The sequence below is a fragment of the Helicoverpa armigera genome, chromosome 16 (genome assembly GCF_030705265.1).
Source record: "Helicoverpa armigera isolate CAAS_96S chromosome 16, ASM3070526v1, whole genome shotgun sequence".
NCBI classification, from domain to species: domain Eukaryota; kingdom Metazoa; phylum Arthropoda; class Insecta; order Lepidoptera; family Noctuidae; genus Helicoverpa; species Helicoverpa armigera.
The window spans coordinates 613005-640458 of record NC_087135.1 but is presented as its reverse complement, the minus strand read 5'-3'; the positions used below and the strand labels follow the sequence as shown (position 1 = coordinate 640458).

Here is a 27454-nt window from a genome sequence, read left to right as displayed (position 1 = left end):
TACAAATGATTGGATTCAGCATTGCCCAATCACACCGCATGCTGACACTTATATTCATAGATATTAATGTCTATTATAAACCAGGCATAATGGCTAGCCATAACCATAACTGTTCTTAGTTATGGACCATTGACTATGGGATACATGTTCTTGCATTCCACTTGGATGGCTCGACAGGACGTCATTACAACAAACAGAAGTTTCTTTACATCATTCTCAGAATCCTTGATAATTATCTAGAAAGTGGGTACACGAGATAACGTTATTAACATCATAAATATTCGCCTACATAGATAAGTTGTAATAAGAGTTCATTGTCGTGAGCCGATGGTGAGATAACATAAAGATGGGTGTACTGTAAAGAATGGAATATTGTCAAATGTAATGGCCTGTGACAATGGATTGACGTTTGTATGACAAGTATGGTAGTCGTAAAGACAGCATTGAAATGTTTGGGACGGTATTGAATTTTGATTGGCTGTGGTTCATGATTTGGGCACATGGGTGCGATGTACTCGTATGTTCATCATAAGTCATACATAACACAGGTTTAATGACAGCTGTTAAACAATATTGAAAGGGAAAATAATAAAAAAACCTTGGCCCTTTACACTATTAAAACTGGAAAGAAAGAGAAACTGGAAAGAGTTCAAAAACACGTAATATGTAGAATTTTTAAATTCTACATGGTGAAGTATTATTAGGAAGCTGTATTTATTAGAAGATATTTAAATTTTTGGCGGAGACAAACACTCCATTTTCAATATTTGTCAATCACACACAGCTTGATTTATTGTGGAATGTCCTCAGCATGTAATTAAGCAAATCATAAAAATTCTGTGGCTTATGGAATTCCCCAATAATTATGCATAACCTCATACACGGGATCTTGACAACTGTATAAAAAAACATATTTACTTTAGAGTTTTGGCATGTAACAGAAGTTAACTTTGCTTGAAGTTGAAAATCTTCATCTGCGGTGACATCAGTAGGAACATAATAAACCGTGACAATAACATAAGATAGATCATCAATACCTGGGTCTATTCTTTAGCCAGGATATTTTTAGTTCAAAGCCAGACAATAATATCAGCAGTCGTTCATCTAATGAATGCGACATCGAAGGTCATGTTAGACCCGTACACTATACATGTGCCATCCATTGAATTGAATGATGTCAATATTACATCATCACTAACCTTGTTGACCGAAGAATACTGGTTTAGGGTATTATTTACTTGCTTAGCTGTTCAATGGCTTATCATTAAAAGATAAAAATAACGAATACTGCAGACAGCAGAATAATGAATAAGTCCTGAATGGAAATAAACAGATTACATATTGAATAGAAAAAAACATACCGGCCGAATTGAGAACCTCCTCCTTTTTGGGAAGTCGGTTAAAAAGCAAATAAGCCTTCAAGTTTTATGAATTAAGACTAATCCAAGCCAGTTAGCTTGTCGAAACTGATGAATCCGTAATATTTAGTGTTTCTCTCTATTTCTTTCTCGGAGATTCTAAGAATGTGTTTTGGATTAAATACTAAAACCTTGTCTCTAATAAAAATGTTTGTAGCGCAAAAACCTTTTAATCCGTTTGTTATCTATGCGAATTAAAAGAAACCGGATTCTTAAACTTCGAGGAATTTTGTCATGTTGTACCTTTTAACCTGTCCCTACATGATTCTCCACTTTACATATCGTCTAAGTAAATCAAACAAGTATTATGTACACAACTGCCTTACATTTCCTTGGTTACTGTTTGTAAATCATCAAACAAAATATTTCAAATATTTACTTCTTTACAACACCTCCACGCACGCGCGGCTTCACATCTTCTCGAGTATCAACCTTCTCTACCTGAGATAGGACTCAAATCCAAACAACCTGCACACATTTCGATGGTTCATTGTGATACCATACGCATGCGCGTCGACCTACCCCGCTTACTACGACAGGGTTCCCAGTATTTCCATTTCCACCAGTTTCTACTTTTCCTCTATGATGATAAGGTTCTATTTCAGATCTCGTTTCATTTAGAACCGTGTCGTCTTGTGTTTAATCAGCTGTGTGTCCCCAATTGATAATTCAGTTAGTGCTGAAGCTGCCGGCTTAAAACCTGGGCCAGGGTTTTCTTTTAAAAACAAAATTAAAAAGTGTACTGTGAAATTGGTGCTATTGTCTGTGATTGTGGTTTAAAAAGGACTGCTATTTGTGAGGTTATAAGAAAAAACATAGGTTATAATCGCGTCGCCATAATTTGGCAATGTGCATTTTTGCCTGCATTTGTTTTGCTAAACGTATTAATTTGTAAGGATATATTATTAGAGGTAGATTCATATATTATTGAATAGGAAATTGGTTCTGTCTAATGGAAGCCATTTTTTGCGTGTTCCAATCACTAATCCAATTTGTGTGCTCCGTGACCGGTGAACATGGATAAGATAATAGGGGTTCGGCTTTTATTTGAGCATCGACTGAATTAGGGCAATTTTGATTGAAATGTAGACCATTTTCTGAGATTCAAGCAATATCAAACAGTACCTTAGAACGCAGTAAATCTTGTCAATATGTTTGGTTAACCATACTTTGCAAAAGAGACATCTCAAATAATTACAGCTGCTAAACGACTGGTCATTCAGCTCCACGATTCTTGTGTAATTATAATAATGCGGCCTCGATTTACGTGATGCGAGGCTTGGCTTGGTTTCGACCATATTCACTAATGTCAACCTCAATTGTGCCATGGACCTTGGGTTCGCAGATTTATGGGTTTACCTCAATACACCTCTTTTTGGTCAAGGTCCCTTATTTATGGGAACAATTACTTTTCTAATAGCTTTGGTTTAAATGTGTTTTCGGCTTAATTAGGATTCCGAAAAAGTGATAAAAATACCAAACTTAAAATTGGAATGTAGGCCGAAGCTAGTACCTACTAAAGATGATGTTGATACTGGTAAGCCCAAAAAATTTTATATGACTAGTAAAAGGAAAGCGGTGGGAATGTTATACCATTACGAACGTATTCAAGACTATTGTTAACAATAGAAATGAAGATGCCAATGTCCTTTTATTTATTAAAATAGATAATCCATCAGGAATTCCACAAGACAATCTTGTCGATGATGAAGAATAGTTTATTATAACAGTTGATAAAACAGAAGTAGAATCCTAAGCTATTGTAAACCATTTCTACTACATCGTGAGGTTGTTTAACAAACTTGCAAATATTTAAATCAAATATTGTGGCTAGCCGGCCTGCGTGACGTCAGAGTAGGGTAAACACTGATGGCTGATGTGTTAGATTAGAATAATGTTTGTACGTGACTCTAGTTCACGTTTTAGTGGCTGAGGTAAGATGATAACATCCTGGTCCTTGAAATTGCTCTGTGTCGTCCATCTTTTGCTTTTTGTTTTATTATGTTCTTCCTCATGATTCTTATTTCTCGAAGCAAGTTTATGTCGTAGCCATATCTTGGATTTCCCCACTTCACAAAATTGGTACCCCTACTCGAATACGGTCAATTTAAGTTTCCAGAAAAGTAGTCCGCGACATTTCCTTAAGTGAGCAAATCTACGATGTGGCTAAGCCATATCTAGTGTTTTGATGTTTATAATTCAGTTTATGTTTGATTTGCAGAAAATGTCATTCAATAATTTATTTTTCCTTATTGTCAGTCTCAGTTTTTAACTTCATAGACTAGTCAGTTAATAATAACAATGATGTCTAATGTAATTGCATCACACTTGTTTGCATTTCTATTTTAAATCCTCAAGTCGTGCTTAACAAATAACTTAGGACATGTTAAAATAATATGATGTCTGAGAACAGAAAAATCTTCACTTCCTTTTTTGTCGTGATGCGGACATCTTATAAAATTATTCTTATTTATTTTTAGTGTTTTATTTTAGACGTGGGTGTAATTAAAAGTAGGAAATGATGAAGAGATTACACGAGATAAACAATTTAGCCTTCCTCCGGACGATAAAATTATTGATGTTTTTCACATTGAAATCGAATGCCAAACTAAGTTATGTCCAGACAGTGATGTTGTTCCCGATACCCGATAGGGGAATATTGATCGAGTCTCCGTATACAGTAACTTATTAATCTTAATACATTTCCATGTACGTCACTGCAGGCGCATTGAAAACAACAATTTGAAAAGCAATTTTTGCAAAACAGATATTGTTTTTGACTGCTTTTGGATTGTATGCATCTTGATTGAACCTCCACGTGAGGTTTAAAAGCTTTTGCCTGATTACCACAACTTTTTTCAAGGCAAAATGATGTCACTCTATCAATCAAACCAACAAAGTCACGGTCATAACTGAGCTTAAAGCAAACCATTAGCAAAAACGACTCTGTTTACAAACTATTATTTATCTTCGATCAGGAGTCCACATTTCTGAACTGTCACGTTCGAGAAGCGTCCGTATCTCATTGACAAGCATCGGTTTCAATACCAGCGGAGCGAGACGGTGTGTTGGGTTCACTCGGCTGAATAGTGAATAGCTTGCATTCATCATCCACTGGTTTACTGTCATGTATTACAAGTTACATGTCTGTTCACGTAGATTTATTGTTGTTGTTACAATTGTTTTCAGATGTCGTTTGTTTTGAAGTATCAGTTAATGCGTCCTTGTTAACAGATTTGGTTTTGTTAAGAGAAACTGGAGATGGTGTTATTATGTTTATTAATCGGAATCTGCCAGAAATAATAACATGTATTGAAAATGTCACACAAAACCTGCAGTTCCTCGATAAAAACCTCAATTTTTCCAAAACAAATCGAAGCATTATAAAGTCGTCACAAACGACAGGCTGACAGAATTACAGCGATTCTGTTCATTTACATCATTTCGTTCCGTATTAAAATTCATGGCGCGTTCAGCATGCATGTAGCGGTCGCACGCGCAGCATTACAATGAGATATCCAATAGTAGACGATGTTAGGATGGGGTCTCATCTGTGAAACGTCACAGGAGCATTTCTTGCTCCTGGGTTTTCAAAACTGATTGTTTCTGATTGAATCTCAATTGCCTTCGTGGAATGTACCCATTTATTTGTCTTCTTTTTCACTCTCCTTATTTAACTAAGTGACATCTCCCATCTCTTTGGGATACTTGAAAGTTTTTCTAGCTTGTTTTTCAACCCCTATCTAATCTGATCGTCTTGTTATTAAAACTATCTACAGGACTATTAAGACTTCCTGCGGATGATACTCCCTGTAATAAAGTGCTCTGTAATTGAATCTTGTTTTTAAATAATCAGGTATGAAGTTTCCGTCCTCTAATGATACTTGTTATATCGAGTTTGCTGTTTGCAAATACGCTTTAGTGCTTTCTGTAATTAACTTAATCCCATCCTCTCAAATGTAGTAGATTTATCTTTCGAAATTCATCCATGATAATAACATGGTCTATGTTTGTTTGTGTGTGTTCACCGGTGTGTCCTCACCTCTATGAGTGGTCTCTATGGCCTGTTACCGTCATATCCGGTTGCTCATCGTCAACCATGGGATTACTGTCATGGCGTGATTTGATTGGCAATGTCACCATACCCCTTAAGTTACTGCCTTCTACGGATGTACGATTACCTTAAGTACTTTTAGACTGGATTTTCCATTCTGCATTGAAGAGAATACTAAAATGCACAACAAACGGCGCTTTATTATGATTAAAAGCCGCTTACAGTCGTAAAGTATTATGTTTACAAGCCAAACTGCGAAGTTTATTAGCTGCGATTTTAGTAGTCATGGCGCATTTCGTGTTGGGTTTAACATAAAGTTACTAACTTTAAGTGTGCAGTATTATGTTGGCTTTACCGAATGTCGATATCGTTTAGACTTAAGTGTCTTTAAATAGATCTACTGCTTTATATATTTTTTCATTTTATATTTGTTTATATTAACAGTGCATTCGTCACCAATCTCATTTTATTATGGGTCTATTTTTTTCGAAATCGCTACTCATCACATTATTTTGTTATCTTGTAGTTTGTGTTTTGACCTTGTGATTTTCGTCGATATCGTTATATTATTTTTTGCTTTTACGCCGTTTCTGGTCATTCAACCTACGATACCCATAAAACAAAGTTTTCTTACCCTAGACGTAGTAAATAAACACAATTCTTTCCGTACACAGTTGGAAGGCGCCACGATATTCGTGCCAAGCAATAAAGCGGAATATAACTCGTAGACTCGGAGACGCCTGCGAGATAACATTTAACTATCAGATAAATGTTTAGTACTCAACGGGAATAATCCCGTTACCTTTGACGACAATTCGCTTATTTATATCTGTTACGGGTAAAGCTAGAAGGTGGAGTAAACCTAGGTTTACGCGGGTTGACTTAGTATTACCCAGGCTTCTTGGGTAAAGTCCGAATAATAAGTAAAATAAATTTTACATTCGGGGTTTACCCATGCTCACCTAGGTCTACCCAACTCTGACTGGGTAATGCTAGGTGTTGCGTAATTTTCAAGCCCGTGGCGTTACTCTAAAAAGGTTTAATTGCAAAACAGAATGTGCCACAAAGAAGTGTTCATGCAAAGCTGCAGGAAAATTGTGCAATTTTAAATGTCACAGCAGTTTATCTTGCTCAAATAAATAATTTCAATTTGAACAACACCGACCGTTATTAGTTTTTTTCTATTAAAGCTATTAAGTTTATGCTCTTCAAGCGATTACGATAGCCTGTATATGTTTTTTTTAATTATAAATGTTTAAAATGATCTTGGATTTTCATTTCACTAATTAATTACACAAATTTTTAACATTACCCAGTCAGAGTTGGGTAGACCTAGGTGAGCATGGGTAAACCCCGAATTAAAATTTATTTTACTTATTATTCGGACTTTACCCAAGAAGCTCGGGTAATACTAAGTCAACCCGGGTAAACCTAGGTTTACTCCACCTTCTAGCATTACCCGTAACATATCCAAGTTAAATGATCGAAATTGGTCCCTGAATAAATTCTTGCGTTTATTGTTTTCTGACTGATCGATTTGAAAGATTTGTTTTATCATTATTTATTGCTTCACTGAATCCTCTGGATATTGTTGTTCAATCATGAGTGAAAACCAATAAATATGCGCTTTACTATATTTTCACAATTGATAACACAAATTGAAACCACAGCCCAATTAGCTACACCTTACTATTAAAACAAAACGAAACCTTTTGATTACTCTGAACATTAAAAACTAATCACTGCTATTGTTCATTCAATCTAAACACCATTAGAAATGATACAGTATTAATTCTAACGTACCACTTATGTTTGATAGAGCAATTTAAATCTATAGCTGTAAATTCGACCTTATTCCAAGGCAATTAAGATCGTAATGAGCCGTGAAACATTGTGTTCACTTTTGTTTTTTTTTCTGCGGATCTTCTCACGTAACTTTCTCAGTCGTGAGAAATATCAGCAGCTTGTTGTTCTGTGAAAATGTTAGTGTGCACATACACGGCACATTTACTGCAGTCTGCAGTCACTTCCTATGTTAGTTTGCGAAACTTGCCCATTAGCGAATTCGAGATTGATAGGTTATTTATTGCAAATAAATGTCTTGCGTTGTTATACAGCTGAAAACAATGGGTTAGTTAGTGTTTTATAATTAAAACTTTGTGTGACTTCGGGTTAATCGAAAATAATAACCCATAAAATACAAGCAATCTTGACAACTAAGCATCAGTAATAAAATACAACTTTATATTCCCCGATGCAATAATAATGTTGATTTCCTTATGGACTTCTCAGCACTCGGCACATTATAATGCAAGCTCGTGTATAGAGGCTCTAACATTTCAATGTGATTGTAGTCCAATAAACGGTGACTTCCTACTTTCGTGATCTACCGTGTATTATGTAAACTGTGTGCTCAGAGCATTGCCCTATAATTAATACAAAACAAACCATAGGTAATCGTAAACACATTTGTTTGTAAGAATTCACTACTTCGTAATGAGATTATCCGATTATACAACGGTTAAAGTTTTGGGTATTAAACGTTGCAAAAGCCTAATCTTTTAGATTTTATTTTGATGTGGTTTTAAAGTTTAGCGCAATTACGAGTAGTCGTCAATAGTAACTCTGTCTGCGGTCACAAATGTCATAACTTCATCACAAAGATTGCAGAGAATCGTTCACCCGAGTAATGAAAATGGTAGTTTTCCTCCGTTATTCACGTAGTGTCAATAAAAACAAAAAGGTCAGCACATGGCCGGAGATGAGCAGTACAGTTACCGATAGAATGCACATGTTTATGCAAACGACCACACCTGTATATTCACCGCTATCCGAATTCCTCAATTTGTGGGAAAGTGAGCTTTTGACACGCATTTTTGCAATTATTCCGTCGTACATCTGCATGTATCTATATGCGAAATGTCCAAACTAGCAAGTTTGTTTATCAATGCTAAATATAAAAAGTAACCCAATTTGTAGTACGTGAGAATTGGAACATGACTCAAATACCGAGATAAGAATTTTAGATAATCTCTCCAAAATTGCAGAATCATTCTCTTGGAAGCAAAAAAACACATATTTCTTTAACTGCAACCAAACCATCGAACAATAAACCAATCACACAATTTGTTAACTGTAACAAAACTATGTAGTTCCGAAATGTATTAAAAAAGTTAGCAAATAGTTTCTTCAGCAAAACAAATGCAGACAATAATATCAATTCCGTCTAAATAGCAGAAGTTTCCCTACCCGAATTATGAACTGATTGACTTGTAAAAGTAAGCTAAAATGTGCCAAATCGTCCACTAAGTGCCACTGAAGATGGACAGCCACGGGGACCGGGATTCAAGGAGCTCCAGGGCAAGTGACTCCCCAGGGGATACCATGAACGATGTCTACGCAGCATGGCGTGAGTCCCATGGATTGAAACTCTTTAATGGCACCGTAGATTTTGTTTTAATTAGAGCACTGTTTTGGATGCTGTCTTATTTTTGGTTGTGTCTTCGTGTGTTGGCTTGTATACTAGTAATTTTGTTAGTAGTTTGTCAATTTTCTCCTACAGCCCCTGAAGTTAAACCCGTAAGTAGATATCTTATAACTGGCCCTAACGAATGATTTGGACATTGAAGAATTAGGATATCAAAGAATTAAAAATTAACTAAACCAACAGGTCTACTCTGATGAATTATTAACGTCCCTAGACTTCTATAAGTCCCATTACGACCTAGACCTACATAAATTTATGACATTACACCCGTATGTTATGTAACGGATGGAAAATAACACTTGCATTACAATTGAATACACTGAAAACAAGCCATCTATAAATAAATAAAGTAAACAAAACATGTCCTTCAACAAACCGATAGCTCTCTACCGTAGCATTCATACAATCTCACACGGCACTATTTACTCCTCTCTTATTAACCTTTCCACCTAGAACATAAAGTCCAAATTCCTTTACACGTGATTATGCAATTTTTTTGCTTGCTCACTCGTTTGTACTATTGTTTAGGACACAATGGTTTGTCAACGAAGGAGCTGAATTTGCAAACCAATTCCGTTGTACTAAGTCGTCCGAGTGTCGCATTGGGACATACCGTGATTGGTCCGCTTGCTTAACAATCAGGAGTAATGATAAACTCATCAACACTTATCTGCTCGGTGATTTGCGTAATGTCTGCTACGGCCTCTATATCTTCGACGGTCATCTTGTGGACCTCAACTTCGTAACCTGTTTTTACATCTTTAAAACTGTCTTATTTCCTTATATTGCTATCATTAATTTTAAGTTAACCCATCGATGCTTTGCTAATATCTTATCCAATACTTCTAGTTGATGTAAGATAATTCATAAAAGCCGTGGCTCCGCTGTAACCAACATTAGGAAACATCACAAATAATATGAGTTACGGCAATGCGTGAAAGCAAAAGTTAATTGCTAATGGCTGTCTGTTAATTAATTTAACATCGACGCTTTTATGATTATTACAATATTAGGAGTCATTAATCTCGGTTATTTGTTAATCGATAATGATTGGATCTTTTGTAAGACCGGGGTGGTCTTACAACTGGTTTCCTGCTGCTTGGTATTATCCTAAGTCCGCAAACCTTTGCTACTCTATTATTTGACTACAAACCATTACAATACATAAGATCAGTTTCAACCCTGTAAAGAGGGGAATTTTCTTTTTCCTTTACCAACTATCTGCCTCCATACAAAAGAAACTTCTTGACTTGATGACACAACTAAAGTTGTTCCTTTAATTTACCAAGATGTTTATCTTATTTCCAGATGAAATGCTAGAAGGTGAAGGCGCTGGTCTGGCGGCGCGCGTAGCTGAGCTGGAAGTGCGATGCGCGCGCCAGGCCGAGGAGTTGCTGTGTCTCCGGTCGACCCTGGCTGATGCGCTGCGGAGGCTCAACGCCTTGGAGGGCAGAGCACCCACAGCGCCTACCACTGGTCAAAGGAACGGTGCTTATACTGGTGTGTATTTTGTTGTATTTTAGGTGATTCTTGGAACTAGTTTAAGCATCTAGGATGGTTAGACATTAGCCAGGCTGTAATTTATATCTGTACAAAATAGAAAGAGCAATAGACAAAACCTATGGTTTTTAGTGAAGATGCGAACACCTACATGAGTTTTATCTTGGAGGCTAGAAAGTTAAGGGTATGATATATCATCGGATCGTACAGCTTTTAAAAAAATTATAACGTCTCACAAAATCATGTAATTTCAAAATTTAAAAACCCATGATAAAAACCTTTTCGCAATAAAATAATAAATAATTGGCAATGAATAGTTTTGAGCTCCATCAAAAGTTTTTTTCGATTGCTAATCAAGCAGTAATAAACCTTAAATTGTTATTTATACACCGCTGATTACCGAACTAAATCAATATTTACGAAACTATATCCTTTCACTGTTTGGTACAGTTTTTATTATATAAATGTAATAAATATGAGCCTAGCACAACATACCTGGCCCAGTTCGTGTTAGCCTTTCATTTTTCATTGGGTGGATATGTTCCAATCATTTAATGATTTATAGGGTTTTTACTGCAGGCGATTGGATAACTTATTGAAATGAGTTTAACGATCGAAGATCAATTGGAAATAAGCTATGAGCTTCTCTATCCCACGGAAGCAATCCATTTCTATAATTTGTTCATGTTTATTACAAATGGGAAATTATGATGAAGTTAATTTCCTTCATTAAAGTGCAGACTAAAGGTCATGTATTTTATACGCGAAAGCTAATGTACGCCATGCATGACATGCTTTACATCCAAAGGCAAAGCAATATTTATTGATGGTTGTAAGTTTATTTTGATTTCATGAATTTTCAAAAACACTGCACGCAAACCATCATTTCTTGATATTAAATAAGAAATATTCTATCATGCAAAGGCAATACATTACTAAAGTATATAAAACTAATAAGATATATTTTTCCTTCAGGTTCTACGGGCACACCAACTCGGGAGCTCCGACTGAGGCAGCCTTCATACAGAGAGACTGCTAAGAGGACCTCCAGCTACGGCTCTAGCACATCCTCATTACCACAAAGGTAATTATTAATTATGTTTCATTCATTAAATAATGGAATAGTAATTGATCTTCTAGTACATGGATTTTCCTCGAGGAGAATAATTGTACTCATTCTGATTCTGAGAGCTCTGCATGCTGTTAACAGTAGGCCTTGTTCTTTTATGTCGATGATATACTTCACGAGTGGACCTAGTCGCCGAGTCATACACAGACTTGACAGTATCCTGAAATAAAACATCTACATATAACTTTATAATAATAATAATAAATAATAATAATAAATTGTTTATTACTTCACTTTGAACAAAATTTTTACAATATTTAGCTTAATTCTAAAAAGTGCTGATGTATAATTTGCCCGAACTAGGTAAAAACCTGTGTCTCGGGCGTAAAAGTGCTTATTATAATATTTATAGCGAATTAACAGAAATTGCTATAGTGACTAAAATTCTAGGTCAATGTGGCAAATACAGTATTTTTACACATGTATAATATAATGCTTACATACTAATAAAAATATACATATTGAGTACCTATAATATCTAAGTTTAAAAATGCGGGCCTAAAAATAATCAATAATCCCTAAGTAAAAAATGAAATTATATAATGTGTAAAAATGATTTAGAGCGAAATATTATCTAGAGTTTGACGCTACTAGATGCCTTTATAATCTACGGAGTTGATATACCTATATTCAGCGGCTTTTCTAGCAGGGCATTCGGAGTCTCCCGTCTTGTGATTGTGGGGTTTTTTGTAGCGCTTACATGTTGCACATTTCGGTGGTTGTTCCTTTGAAGAGCACTCTTGAGTCGCGTGTCCTTCTCCTCCACAGTGGCCACAAGTAGAGGTAGCAGATTTGCAAGTCTTGGATGCATGACCATACTGCTGACACTTGAAGCACCGAGTCACAAGGGTGAAATCATGTACCGGGCACGACGTCCAGTTTATGTAAAGTCGATTCTGATCCACTAGTGCTTTCCGGACGTTGGCTGGTACTTCAACAATGTAGTTGCAGCTGTCAGCATCCCTTTTCCCTGACTTATGGCTTAATTTACATGAGGTCAAAAATGTATCCTTTGTCAGTGTTGGAAATTTGTCGACGATATTTTGCTCGTAAATACATCTAAATACTTCTTTCTCTGCCATATCAGTGGGTACCCCAATAATTATAATACGGGGCTTTCGTTTTTGAGGTTCAGTAACAGTAAATGCAGACGTGGAGCGCTCGACAGTCTGTTTCAATTTTAGGATGTCATCCTTGGTCTCCGTGCTTATGATAACTCCTCCATTTCTTATTTTCCGAAGCCCATGTACCTTCAATTTCATTTCCTCAGGGCATACAATTTTTTGGACAAAGTTTTTGGTCTCATCACTAGTCTTGGTATGGTCACTAGGATATATAGCAACAGAGCTTGTTGCTTGAGGCCGAATAAGGCTTTTTGTACCCTTTACCATGTCTGCGAAGGAAGTGCTTTCCGGTTTAGGTTTGATGAGAGTCTCGTGTAGTTTCTGCTTGATCTCAGTCAAACTGATGGCGAGGTCTTGATTTTCTTTTAACGTTTGCAGGGTGGTGTAGTTCTGGATGGCCTTATGTTTTAATGACTGATATTGCACAGCCATTTGAGAGACTCCGTGTCCCACTTTGCGACAAAGGCTAGTAACTCGTAGTTTTTGTTCGGAATTCATCTTGCCTTCCGAAACCGTTATCGATACTTCATTCAGGCACTGTTCAATGCTAGACATCCAGGATTGAATTTCAGGGGTAGAAAGAACCTCAACTGTTTCATCCTGTGCTCGACTCTTGGGTGATACTGCTGATGGTGAAGAGTGATGCGGCAGTCCGCCACGATGGGAGGGGCTGCTATCCATAATTGTAGATAATCACTTTTTGACCATATTTGTAACAAAAACTGTATAATTTCACAACAAAAACGTTATGTCTCTAGAACTAGGTCACAATAAAAAATTGTTAATTATGCTATTTTTAAGTTGCTTTGTTGAGCACGTCTGTATTTGTCGGATTATGAGTCAACCAATCGACCAACTTTACTTTCGCCATATAGAATAACATAGCTTATTAACCCGTTTGTCCTTCGTTCCAGACGCGGTCCTCAGCACCAGTCCACAGGGTCGCTGCAGTCGGACTCGCCAGCATCATCGTCGTCGCTGTCGCCGGCGCCGTCCCCCTCCCCGCGCGCCACCCCCGCCCCACACCACGTGCCGCATCCGCCGCAGCCTTACAGGTATTATATGGAGTTAGGTAGACTTGTGGGGATGGTACCAAGGATCTTTAGAAGCGTTCGTAATGGAAACGATTTTACAATGGTGAATATAGCTTAAGATACGAGTATGTTATGGAAGGAGGTCATAAGACGTGCTAAGTGACGTGCAAACACAGGAATGGCAGTAGCACTCTGAAAGTGCTCGCCGCATCGCTGCCGACTTCAGTCTCCAAGTTATTTCGGTAGTAAATGCCTGTTGTATGCCATTCAAAAATCGTTTACGTTATTAATTCAAGTGGTTCATGATATGCCACTGATGTTGACTTAAAAATGGAAGAAAAAAGGAATAGCATAGTTTCTAGAAGGATTAGAGGTGCCTGTAGTCGCATGGAGAATTTATGAAAAATCTGCACGGCACGATAATGAAATGAGAGTAGGATATTTAAAAGTTTACTGTGCAATATGTCTTTGTGACTAAGTTCCTTTTGCAACTTTTTGCAATGAATGTTGCAAAAAGTCATCAAACTGCATCCACAAAAAAGAGAATAAATGCGTTTTGGGTTTTACAGGGCAATGCTAAGGTCGATATATTTTTGTAAGAATTCACAATTCTAACTGTACCCAAACGCTATAAAGAAATTATGTTTAATGCAGTTAAATATAAGAAAGAATTCTTTGTAGGAATTTACTGTTCATAAATATAAGAAGGAGCATAGTTTAAAATCGAACTTAGGCGATAGTAGTCTATCAAGCATGTAGTAGTATTTGCAGATTTTGCAAGTAGAATATTGGAACGGTGGTGGGTATTATAGTTATTATGTTCTGTGAGAATGCTGAATGTATGACCGGATGACCTGAGAAGAAAAAACATCTCTGTTACGAATTACATTAGATTTCCCTCCATATTGTCATTATATGTCATTATTATATGTTGAGTTACTTACTTTATCTTTATAAAGCATATTCCAAATATGGGCTCAATCCCAATCCCCTGCTAGTTACAGCCAATTTTAATTAGCTGCTTGCTTCAAAGCCATTGTAGTACTAGCTAGCTAAGCAGCCAGTATCGTAGTGATATCGTTGGCATCTAGATCACGAAACAACTCTACGTCCAGCAACCAGAGCGTCTCGCCCGGGGTCAACAGCCTCACCAAGCGGTGGAACTCCACGGGCGACTTCAACGCGCAAGGCCTCCTGCCAAACTCCAGGTATGTGGAACACGAACACCATACAACGTTAGCGGTGCTATATTGGCTTGTAGGTTACGAAGAAACTAGCGCCATCTGTTGGTGGATATGAGAACTGTTGTGTAAACAGTTTTGGTGCTGTCGTACAAGATGGCAGCACTGAATTTCTCATTTTGTAAACAAAATATTTAGGCTGTTAATGAGGGTTTTCTAAAATGGCGTCCACCAGGTGGCAGCACCGAGTCGTCAGGTCCAGGTAACTGTCAAAGTGCTTATCTTTACTATGAATAGTGAACGATTTTAGTGTTTTTTTTATTTTAAAATTAAAGCACTGCATTATTGTTTTACTATTGCGGTTGAGTAAATAAAAAAAACTAAATCATATTGTGTTAACAAATTTTTCAACAAGCTTTTCCTTAGTACCAGTGACTTTTGCACCCTCTCTCTTAGCTCAATTTTTAGTTCGGAAACCTTATTCTGACCGTAGTCCATAATAAAATCAATAACACTTCCAATATAACAGAATTTCAATAAACAATAAGTTCGGCACCTACAATTCCATACTATTTGACAGCTGTTTGGACCTGACGCATACGAAGCGCCGCCTGGCGGCAGAAAAAATATCGAAAACCCTCATTGAGAGGATTTAACGATGTTTATAAAGCAATCAGTAATTGATCAATGATTATCAACCAAAAATTGGTCTAGATGAACACACACTGTAGAAAAGTAACACTAGTGCTGAGTTTAGTAAAACTTATTGATCACGATATCAATCAGCTAGCACATTGATATAGCAAAAGGGAAAATAGGTACAAAAAACATGTTATCAGCACCGCTAACTAGCTTCTATTATTCACATTTTCCTTCACTTCACACACACACGCGCTAAAAATTAAGAGGACGAATTGGAATTTTTGGCGCCAAGGATGTCAATTTTTCTCAGTAAATACAAAACGGATCAAAATACAACTTGGTTACCTGAAAGTTCATGATATAAGCCTTATTTTGTTAGTTGTAGAAACATGATTAGGTAACTTTTATAACAGAGAAAAATATATCAAACATACCTCTTTTTAAAAAGAGATTCACATATTATGGGCAAACGGGACCGATTTAAGCCTCTTAACTTTTTTAGTAGTTGAGTATATACATACTCTTTAAAATGGTAGTAGGAATTTTTATTAAATTATCATTTCTAAATATTAAAATTACAAAACCATTTTGTCGCTTACGACTTTTAGTTATAAGCTAGCGCGCGTATTGTTATCCTCGCCCCGCTCAGACGCTCCGACCCCTTTTGGCGCCTTAGATGCGCGTGCCGGTTATGGAATTATTGTTGACCACTTCCTCGCCTTAAGCACTTTGCAATAGCAATACAGCTTCATTATGTGATTTCTTTGCTAAATCATCAATTTCTTTTATTTTCCTGTAATGTCTAATTGTTTTTTGTACTTCCCTCTAGATTTACAACCACAAAGTCGTTGCTAAACTTATATTCTAAGCCGTCACAAAATGGACCGATTTTGAAACATGGGTAAGTTGGCACAAACGTTGGCGTTGGTTGGTGAAGGGATATGGGAACTAACAGATTGGGGACTAATATTGAATGCGGATTGAAGTTTTGGGTTTTAATTTGTAATTAAGTAGTAAGGTGATGGTACTAATAATATGCAACTTTATCTTATAATAGTCTCAATCAACAAATGGTCAGCAAGCCTAGGTTGTTAGTAGGCTTAGCCTACTAGTAATTTGCTACCCACGTGCTACCCAAGTTACAAGAAAGTTATTTTCATACATGTACTACTTCGGACTACTAATACAATGGATTTTCCAAAATATTAGTAACAATTATTAGCACACCACAAGTCCATACCTATAACAATTAAGGTACATCATCACTAAATTAGCAAAAAAGTACTATGTAGGCAGCTAAACTTCATCCAATCAAATATATGTACATAAAACCTCATACATTTATTAGGCCGTAAAAACCAGCAATTATTTGTTATTTAGAGTTGACGCAACACGGCAAGTCGGTAATCGGAAGATTCACTTCAAGAGATAAATGATCTGGTTTGACCTTCACTGCAATTGGCTTTAACTACATACGGTTAGCTCAATATGGACAATGTTGAGTGTGTCGTGAATACTATTGTTAAGTCCTTTTTAACCTTCGAGATTTCAGCTTCAGCTCTGCATTCATGGCAGAATACAAGAATGAATCATAATATTGATGCTCAGTCGGTAAAAATATCGCATTTTATCAGCAGATCCACTCATACGACACTCAGAAAGACTAGGTAAAGAGAGTATATAAACACTACAGACTTTATTTACATAAAGTACTTAACTAATAAAAACAAAATTAACAATTGACATTCCAGGTATTGTAAATATTATCATAAATCACCATAGCCTTTTCACAACTATGTTGGGGTCGACTCCCAGTCTAAATACCCCACAAAAAATATCTATGTATTAAATTAACAGAAGATGATCATATTGATCTCTAGGTAGATTAACCTGTCCTTATTCCTAAAACCTGTAATTTCTTTCTATTACTTATAAAATTGATTAAAAGCACCAATACATCAAAGTAATTACATCTTCGACACAATGACCAGCATTGGCATCCGTTTCGCATAGCAATTTGTATGGCAGTACAGGACAAAAACCGTGTATTGTGTAACTTGCCCACGCGCTGGCGCATCTGATTACATGTAGCGGACGAACGGCCATCACTCGGGCAGATAGTGTGGGAAATCGGTTTCGGCTTCGGCGAAATATTCAGCATTAGGTCAGGATTAAGTCAAGTAGTTTAAAGCTGTTTTGGCTGTTTTGGCAAGCCGTTTTGGCAAAACAAGCTGTGTAAGGTTTTCTTCTAAGAACTTCAGCTTTAAGTCTGAATTTTGACTTCATCGATGGCTGTTCAGATTAATCGATTGGATTAATTCAACAATTACTTACTCCAAAAATAATACAAGAGTTTTCATTGTGTGTCTGGGCCATGGCCAAAACAATTAAATCAATCAGTAAAAACAGTAATAAAGTCATTTTCCTCCAGCTAAAATATTTCGATTTCGGCCTAAAACTTCGATCAAGTTTCAGAAAATATGCACAACACTAATATCAATTGAAATAAGTATTTATTGAATAGATCTTATAGAATAATAGCTACTCGTAGGTGGAACAAAATATAATATCTTTTTGTCACAAGAAAATACTTCTTATGTACTTCTAGATCCTAAGATTAATGCGTATCTATCACATTATACACCTTTATGAATTTGAATATAACATAAACAGAATAATCAATGAAATTACCAATATTGGAAATCTACTCAAAAAAAAATCAATAGCATTGTATAAAATTATTTGTGACAGGTAATCGGTTGGTTAGTGACTTTCTGAATTCTATTAAATATTATGTTATTATTTATATTATAGTGATGTTTACCTGGCCATTTTCCTTACTTTATATTTAATTTATTATACTCAAGGAAAATCGTATATGGAATTCAATATCAGAAAGAAATTGTTTTTTAGTCACTACGTAGGCCGATGTACTGGGAGATGAAAGAGATTGCATATTACTCTATCAACTAAGTAAAGATTCTTGTCCTTGATCTGACCGCGGTAACAAGCATTATCTAGTCAACAATGAACACCTGTAAAATGATAATTTCCTTAAACTCTCGTAACGTCACCGCAGCGCATTGAAATCATTCCTATGACTCACTTAGCTTGCAAAACTCGTACAACGATGCAGTCATTAAGATGAATAATCATTACATGCACTACATTGCAGCTTTTATACTTCGTACCATACTAAAGTCTTACTCAAAAACGGTAATGGAATCGCCCCAATTCAGAAGATTCGCGTCTTATACCTGAAACGAACTCCATGTTCGGTTTAGTCCTCGACGCACGCAGTCTGGCTAAAGTATTCTCGGTAGCCGGCTGTATACCTCGCGCCTGTGCCTCGAAATACCGGTTCTTAAAAAAGTTCGCGTCAGTGTTTTAAAATCTTTGCCTTATTCGGAAGAATTGAAAGTTATTTATTAAAATTTTTGGCGCCATGGAAGAAGGGTAACGTTTTTTTAATATTATTTTCCGTTATTATTATCAGTTGATGCCGTTATGAAAGTTTTGTTGCCTTAGAATCACCGGTACGTTTAGTAAACCACAATAATTCTATCAATCGTAAAATGAGTTACAATTACAATTGATTGAAAAGGCATTATCTTACATGAAATCGCCGTGTTATTGTTAATGATCAACAATAAAATAACGTGTTATGAAAAAAGTGACAGAAGTTTGTTGTTAACTGTTGAAATGCCGCACATTCACTGCGTTTAGTAATCAACATACATATGTATATTCAGATTTTATCAGTGATCATTATACTCTGTATAAAAGCATAACACATTGTATATTTTATTTTAGATTTATTTCTATCGCGTAGCTGGACTTTGGTGGCTTACTGCGCGGTTCGCTATAATTTTTTTTCGTAGTGGGCAGATGTTAAACGCATCTTGGCGGTAACAATGTCATTCACCCCGATGTAAGTCGCTTGACACTTATAATTGAAAATCTCGGCTTTCGGATTAATATGGCCTTGGTCATTGTCACGCTTTTTTTAATACGCTTACCTAATGCTTTTGTTTTGTCGTTTTACTATGCCTATTCTCCTTGTATCTGTTATTATAGTATGTAATGCCTCTGTACTTAGTCCTCCTTATATTTTGGGCGTGATAGGTTTTCAAATTGTACAAAACACTTAGCTTAAGTTGGTTTGATGTAATCAATATGATTAAATAAATTAACGGGTCTCCTGAGGGTAATTAGTTAATATTCAGGGTAATTCATTAAATTAATGTCAAGATTAGTACTTACACAACTAAATGTTACTCATTTACCTTAATGGCATACATGCTATTAGGATACTAAGAAAATGACACTAATTTATAAAAAGATAGGTGAATATTGCTAATAAATTATACTATAAGTAGGTAAGCCGGGTGATGGTATCTAATTGTTCATGTAAGTAGGTAATCTAATATGGGTCTGCCTGTGTTCACCTATACATACTAATACTAACATGTACTAACTGTTGCTATTTGTTGACTAACAACTAGGTACATAACTAATTAATCATCTGTGTTTACGTCATCTGTTGTCTCTAGATATATAGGTTTCCAAGATTCCCAGTCATACATTTTACTTCAATTCTAAGAAAAAAACTTTATGTAACACATAATGTTTTATTTTTCCTTCCCATTGGAAGTTCCTTTCTCGCCTCAGAAACCAAATTTATTACCAATTCGAATTGAGGCTATAATTCTTATATAAAATGGGGTTCAACAATCACTCCCAAAAAACTCCCCAGGTTCCGTAGCTCACTTAACAATTTCCATTCCAGCACCCACACATGTCAATACAACGAGGAGGATGGGTCCATGCGGATGTACCTGCGAGGTAGACCGGTGGTGCTGTACGGGCCCAGTGAGCACGAGGGTCTGGATCCTGCGAAGGTGGCCCCGCCGCCGCAGAGCAAACTCAAGCTAGAGTGGGCTTATGGATACAGGTAGGATTAGAACTAGTTATATTGCTTCAATATATTCCATAGTAAAAATACTTAAATCGACTTTTGACACAATGTAGTGAGGCTAAATTTCAGTTTAAGGAAAGATTATTAACAAAATGCGCAAATACATAAATCGGAAAGCTTAGTAAATAAGCAAAAAGTTAAACTTTATTCTTTATTTGGTTGAAATCCATATTCTAATCTATACTTATAAAGCTGAAGAGTTTGTTTGTTTGAACGCGCTAATCTCAGGAACTAATGGTCCGATTTGAAAATTTCTTTCAGTGTTAGATAGCCCATTTATCGAGGAAGGCTTTACTTACTTTTTATCCCAGAAGCTAGTCAAATAATAAGTATAGTGAATATCCTAACATTTAAAATTATTATCTAAAATCCACGCACACGCATTAATGGGAAAATATTCCTGAAACCGCTTTCCTGTTGAATAATAAACGAACCCAGACGTTATCAACTACTACCAAGGTCACAGATAAACATGACGATAAGACCACCATTTATTTATTTTTTTCTAATTAAGTTATACACGAAATGGACAGGACATAGGGACACACCCTTCAGTCAAGGTTTCAGACTAAATAAATTATGTAAACATTGAGTCATTTAGAAAATAGAAGCCTGACATAAATTTTAAGGTTGGGGAAATATCGATGTTTTTGAAATGTTATCGATAGGTAAATAATTCAGTTAGATAAACTGAGTCACATACTTACATATTTATTATGTGTACCTTTGTGACTGTTGGTAACAGGATTGACATTTACCTGTAATATGATGTGTTTTTGTTTGTTCAGTTGCTTTAATTTTTGTTAACGTTATTTGTATTATAGGTAAATAGTTTCTAAATATACAACTTAGTTTTGAGATTTTCTGACATAAAAATCTTTGATTCTCTTATTACGTTCACCTCTTATTCAGTGAGGGATATACATTATTGAATTTAAGTATGCAGTCTTCGACTTCGTTAGATCACGATAGAAATCTCAAATTGAGCGGAAATATGTAATCTTGATATCAACGGATGGTTAGCCAAGCCTGACAACTAGCAACTCTAGACAATTATGTAGATCTCAGTATTAAGAAAAGAAAGCTGTTGTAAGACTTGTGAATATGTATGTAAAAGGAAGCATCTTATTTATTTCTCTTACGCTTACTATGACAGAAAATAAGCATTGACATCCTACGCAGCCCCATAAAAAAAAAGCTAAATATTCATAGGTACTATAGTAATCTTCTAAAAATGCTTATTCATATTCCCTCGCTTTTTAAATTATAAAATAACCTAATCACTTAAAGCTAAAAAATAGGCTCTTACTACGCATAAAAACAACAGTATTAACGTATTATGTAGTAAACGTTACATAATTTATTCATAAACACTAATAAAGGATTACTTTAGGGAATTAATGCCGTCATCGCTTTTTGTTGTTGTTTTGCTACGATGGAAATGTGTCATTCATTTTCTTTTGACACTTCATTACTTATTTTAATCGTATTATGTTTACTTTCCCACTTTCACTAAATACCAATAAAAAGGTTACACAAAATAATGTTTCCGGGAAACGTCGGATGCCTCGAGATATGAGTAAGTATGGATGAAATTATTTTTCAATCTTCATTTAATCGCTAAAGCAGCAGAGGTGCAGGACAAATGTATGTAAGAAATAATGTTGTATGTATAGGATGACAGAACTCGTTTCAGACTGAAGGCAGCTTCGGCAATGATACCTAAAATGGACAATGGTCATGCTTACACAAATTGGGTACCAGATGGTACGGTATTGAAAACATTAATAAATTGAAGGATCTCCATGTAAAGAGCAACGACTGTCCCAACTTCTTGTTGTGTCATAAAAATATGGATGGATGCAAATACATCTAGATACCTACTAGATATTCTGCCATTAAACTATAAAGTTTATAAAAGCCGAGCTAGTTGATCTAAAAAAATAGTTTGGCTTATCAAAGTTAATTAAAAACGGAATGAATAGATAATAGACTTCTGCACACAATACCAGCCACTGCTTTAATAGAATTCCAATAGCTATTATAAGCTATTCAGAATGAAATTCATTGCTCACTTAACCAATTGTTATCCATCCAGTAGTAATTTGCGCCTACACAGTCCAAACGTGGAATTATTCCGAAACACGACACAGTTCCGTAATCATCCCTTTTAATGTTAGTAATTATTGTGTGTCGCGTAATTTGTAAAACGTAACTACGTTTATGTAATTTGATTTAATAGGGGTCCTATAAGGAATACTTTGACATCATAATAGGTGATACGGTAACCTTTTTAGTGTTACATGCCCGCATATCGGAAAATAAAAGCTTTCCAATAATGTTCACACAAGCAATGGGGAAAACTAAGTTAATGGAAAGAGAAAGCATATTCAATTTTGCAACTGAGACGATAAGATTCATGACTTCTTGATGTTATGTGGAACATTTTAATCTTATAACACCATGTTAAATTGAGGTCCTTAATATGCACTTCCTATTTAAAGTAACTTGTTCCACAATTACCTGACTCGGTCAGCAGAAAATTGAGCCTTTGTCTTAGCAATATTTCAGGCTTTAAGAACTTTACGCTCTAAAGTGGCTAACGCTTGGTCACCCAAGCTTAAGATATTAAGCAATGTCTTCCGTGTCACCAGTCTCCACAACTTGACCTTGGACGTTGTCTAGTCATTTTTACTTTTCATACGGTCATCCGAATTTATTAGTTAACGAGTTCGTTGCAATTGATAGCTGTCTCCCAATTGCTGTCGACCGCATGTCACACTTAGAGTATTATTCATGAGATTGCTTTGATCCAAAAAGCCTTCAATTTTATTAGTCTAAATTATCCTTGTATAGCCTAGACTTCAATATAACTATGTAAACGCAATTTCCACTATATTTCGGATATAAAAAAACGGACTTTGAGCTCATTACTAAACGCACCACTCACGTATCATAAAAATCTTTACAAACATGAAATACGCACCTTTATTAGTCTACACGCAACTTATAATGTAGGACAGTCTGGTTTAACGTGTTCCAGATTTGGCACAAGGCTCCTGCCGCAATCGGCACCGTAGGATCGGAACAAAAACCTTTTTCGAAACTGGACCGTGCCGGAAAAATAAGAGATTATCAGATTGTACGCAGTTTAATTCAAGGAAAACTACTTACTTTAAAAATAAACTTTGGTTAATTTGAGACTATATAAATTATTTTAAAAATACTTAAAAGTAGGTAAACACAGTCTAGGCTGTCGCTTCTTTCAAAAGCAAGAAATATTGGTGTAAAAAACTGCACATTACGCAGTTACTTCTTACTATGTTATTAATCACTACAAAATCACACAATCGACCATTTTCATTCATCAATCTTCAACTACAAACAATAAAAGCGAGAATGCTTTACTAAGATTTCTTAAAATGCTGCGGGTTGTTCGAAAGAGATACCGCGGCCCTGGTACATAAAAGGCCTATGACGGAACACGACGGTTTTTAGTCAGTAAGAGTCTGACACTCCCTCACCGCTGCTAACCCACAGCGGGAGGGGTCATTTTCTTAAAGTAGCAGTTATAAACAACTTCACATAACGAAGACGCTATACACTATAGAATAAATATATAGAAATCATCTCAGTTTTGTTTACAAACCTGTAGTATTGTGTTACTCAACTGGTTCAGTTCCGCCACTGACCGCAGGCCAGTTCTCAAGGACTTGAACTCGCAACAATCACAGCAGTACAAAAACATTGTTTATTGTTAATTGCCAGAGTAGAATTACTGAGTCATTAGTTTTTTTGAAGCAAATTCTGTTGCTTATACTTAGTTGTTACTATCATTGTTTATGTATGTTGGTTATTTATGTATCTTAATTTTACCCTAAAATATTGTTTCCCCGCGTTTCCGAGGGAAGTACTTTCCGCAGCCTTTCTCTCTTTCTTAGGCTCTTCACTATCTTTGTTCCTCCCAAACATTTTTCCAATTGTCAATTTGGAATTGTGGACGAACTTTTTCTAGCTAGAAAACTGATAGCAGTGTAAATTCTAAACAAGTTAATACCCATGGACATTAATATTTTATGAGGAATTTCTAGACATGCTTAATCATATACCTAGGTCTTCGTCATTTACTCAATCGATAGTCCTTGAAAAGCAGTCGATACCATTGAATGATTGATCAGGCGCGTTTACTTTCAACCGTGACCATTACTTGCGGGTATTGGGTTATTGTCTGACTCATCCGTTACTGTTGACCACTCAACCGGGACGGCCTTGAGCTGACAGCTAATTGGGAATTTTGGACTGTAACCCCTTCTAAAGCTATTATAAAGACTAAGATCTGAACTTTAATGTGTTAATTTCATATGACAGTCATATCAATTGGCTCAAAGATAATTTATTGTCTGGCATATCGGTACTACATCATATTTTGTTAAATAACAAGTAAATAATGCACTTGATGCAATCTTGATGTCGGTCTCGTATCTATGTCCTTGGAGTAGCAAGTGGTTTGAAAACATAGATACAACAAATACCCAAGTGCACTCAAATTGAGAAGATGGAATAACTCAACAATGGATCTAAATGTATGATGTTATAGGCCCTACAAATAAATGTTGGTCTGTTCTACTGCGGACATTCGAAATCCTCAAAAGTTTACGAAAATACTCTGCTATGACCTACCTAATAAATTGACCCACAAACCTGAGTATTGTTTCAATCAAACCACAAGTCTCATCACCTACATCTTCTTCCAGAGGCAAGGACTGCCGCAGCAACCTCTACCTCCTACCAACCGGTGAGATAGTGTACTTCGTGGCTGCTGTAGTGGTACTCTTCAACGTGGAGGAGCAGTGCCAGCGCCACTACACGGGGCACACGGACGACGTCAAATGCATAGCTATACATCCTAACAAGCTGGTCATAGCTAGCGGCCAGTGTGCTGGACACGACCGACTTGATGCCAGGGTGAGTTGGCGATCGTGGTGAAAATGTTTAAGATGAAGATTCTTGGATGTTCATGAAATTAAAGGTGTATTAAGAGAGCCTCGCAAGCTTCTGGGTCTAAAACATGATGTAATCGTTACAAAAATAAATAGAAACGTAAATTAGTACTTAATCCTTTTTTATGTACTTACCATTTTTTCAAGAGTGTTTTGATGCACTCTTTCGTTTTCAACAGAAAATAATAAGAAGAAGAAGTCTGTGATACGTTTCTGATGTGCCAATAACTTACATGAAAGATCTTTTCAACAGCAGCCGTGTCTCCCGATTGTCTTACTATCTTCTCGTTTACAGTCGTCAGCTCAACCATATTTAACTAAAAAGGGTATTCAAAATCCTCCAAAGCTTGATCAATCACGTTCAAATCCAAAAAAATATTGTTTTTTTTCCTTAGCCCCACGTCCGCGTCTGGAACTCTGTATCCCTAGCCACACTGGCCGTCCTCGGCGCTGGACACATGGAGCGCGCGGTGGCCTGCATCTCCTTCTCAAGGGCTGATGGTGGAGCCCTACTGGCCGCAGTAGACGATGGGCCAGACCACACGATCTCTGTGTGGGAGTGGCAAAGACCTGATAAGGGACATTGTCTTGCTGAGACTAAGGTAAGAAATTATTGAGACTGACTTTTCAGTTTTGTTCCAAGAGTTTAGTGACAGATATCCAAGTATGAGACACTTTGTTCCTTTTGATATCTAGACTTAAGATATCTTTCAGATTAGATCAGGAAGATATTTTCAAGACTTTAAGTTTCTTAGTAAACATGGAAACCCAAAACGGAGTATATCTTCCTCTATTCCACTCTTCTTCTCTCTGACACTGTGATCTAAATAAAATAATAATATGTTTCAGAATGATATAATATCTATGCACATTTAAAAAACTAACACTGCAGACTTTATTTTCATATCTTTTTTATATGTTGACCACTATTAAGATCGACCACCACTGCCTTGAAAGTATTTTCCAAACCACCTTTCATCTTCCAGTGCTCAGTAGACACGGTAGTAGCAGCGGAGTTCCATCCCCTGGAACGCAACCAGATAGTGACATGCGGCAAGAACCACATCGCGTTCTGGACGTTAGACCAGACCAACGTGCTGTACAAGCGCATGGGCGTCTTCGAGACCCGGGACAAGCCGAAATACGTCACCTGCCTCGCGTTTAATCATAATGGTGAGTTTACATTATTTGTTGGTGGTATTAAAACCGAGTAAATTATACTTTAAAACTGTATTTGAATAAATAAATGATTGATCCATAGATTTAATGTAATTTATATAATAAACTTTTTTTCTGAATCAACCTGTTTCCCGCATGTTCAATCCTTTTGAGAAATATTTTATACTCTTAAATTCAAAAGCTATATGGAAAGGATAAAGTTCCCTAGAAGTTAATTTGAAACATAACTACTTTAAACTACCCTGAAAAACTACTTCTACAACATATTTTGGAAAGTTGGACCTGTTGCTTCCACTTCAGTGGTATTCTTCTAGTGGAGTCTTCATCCCCCGAGATTTTTCATTCCTTTTCATGGTAACTGGATTAGTTATATGTTATTATTCTTACTCTTTTCCCCCAGGCGACGTCCTCTCCGGCGACTCAAACGGCAACATAATAGTCTGGGGTCGCGGCACCAACACAGTACAGAAGTTAGTTCGCGGCGTACACGACGGCGCCGTGTTCTCGCTGTGTGTGCGCAAGGACGGACAGGTCGTCACTGCCGGAGGAAAAGATGGCAGAATCGTACTCTTTGACCCTGATATGAACGCTACGGGAGTTGAGAATGTTGTAAGTATCTTAATGTAACTATGTTGAGGTCGGCTTCCCGTCTAGATGCAGCTGAGAACCAGTGTTTTACATGGAGCAACTGTCTATCTAGCCTCCACAACCCAGTTGTCGCAGCAAGT

General features: G+C 36.4%; 1 protein-coding gene across 10 annotated transcripts in view; it reads left to right on the top strand.

Moving 5' to 3' along the window:
- LOC110369847 (echinoderm microtubule-associated protein-like 2) overlaps positions 1-27454 on the top strand; it is a 60403-nt gene that overhangs the window by 25743 nt on the left and 7206 nt on the right. For 2 of the 10 annotated variants that reach the window (XM_064038448.1, XM_064038451.1), the window contains exons 3-12: positions 10268-10459; positions 11435-11543; positions 13627-13767; positions 14838-14954; positions 16399-16470; positions 20359-20523; positions 25302-25512; positions 25943-26149; positions 26534-26720; positions 27127-27335. In XM_064038448.1, the coding sequence (XP_063894518.1) occupies positions 10268-10459; positions 11435-11543; positions 13627-13767; positions 14838-14954; positions 16399-16470; positions 20359-20523; positions 25302-25512; positions 25943-26149; positions 26534-26720; positions 27127-27335 (1610 nt within the window). Of the gene's footprint in view, positions 1-2089; positions 2219-8706; positions 8882-10267; positions 10460-11434; positions 11544-13626; positions 13768-14837; positions 14955-16398; positions 16471-20358; positions 20524-25301; positions 25513-25942; positions 26150-26533; positions 26721-27126; positions 27336-27454 lie in introns of those variants that run through there. The other 8 variants (XM_064038450.1, XM_064038445.1, XM_064038449.1 and 5 more) reach the window with 8 other exon arrangements.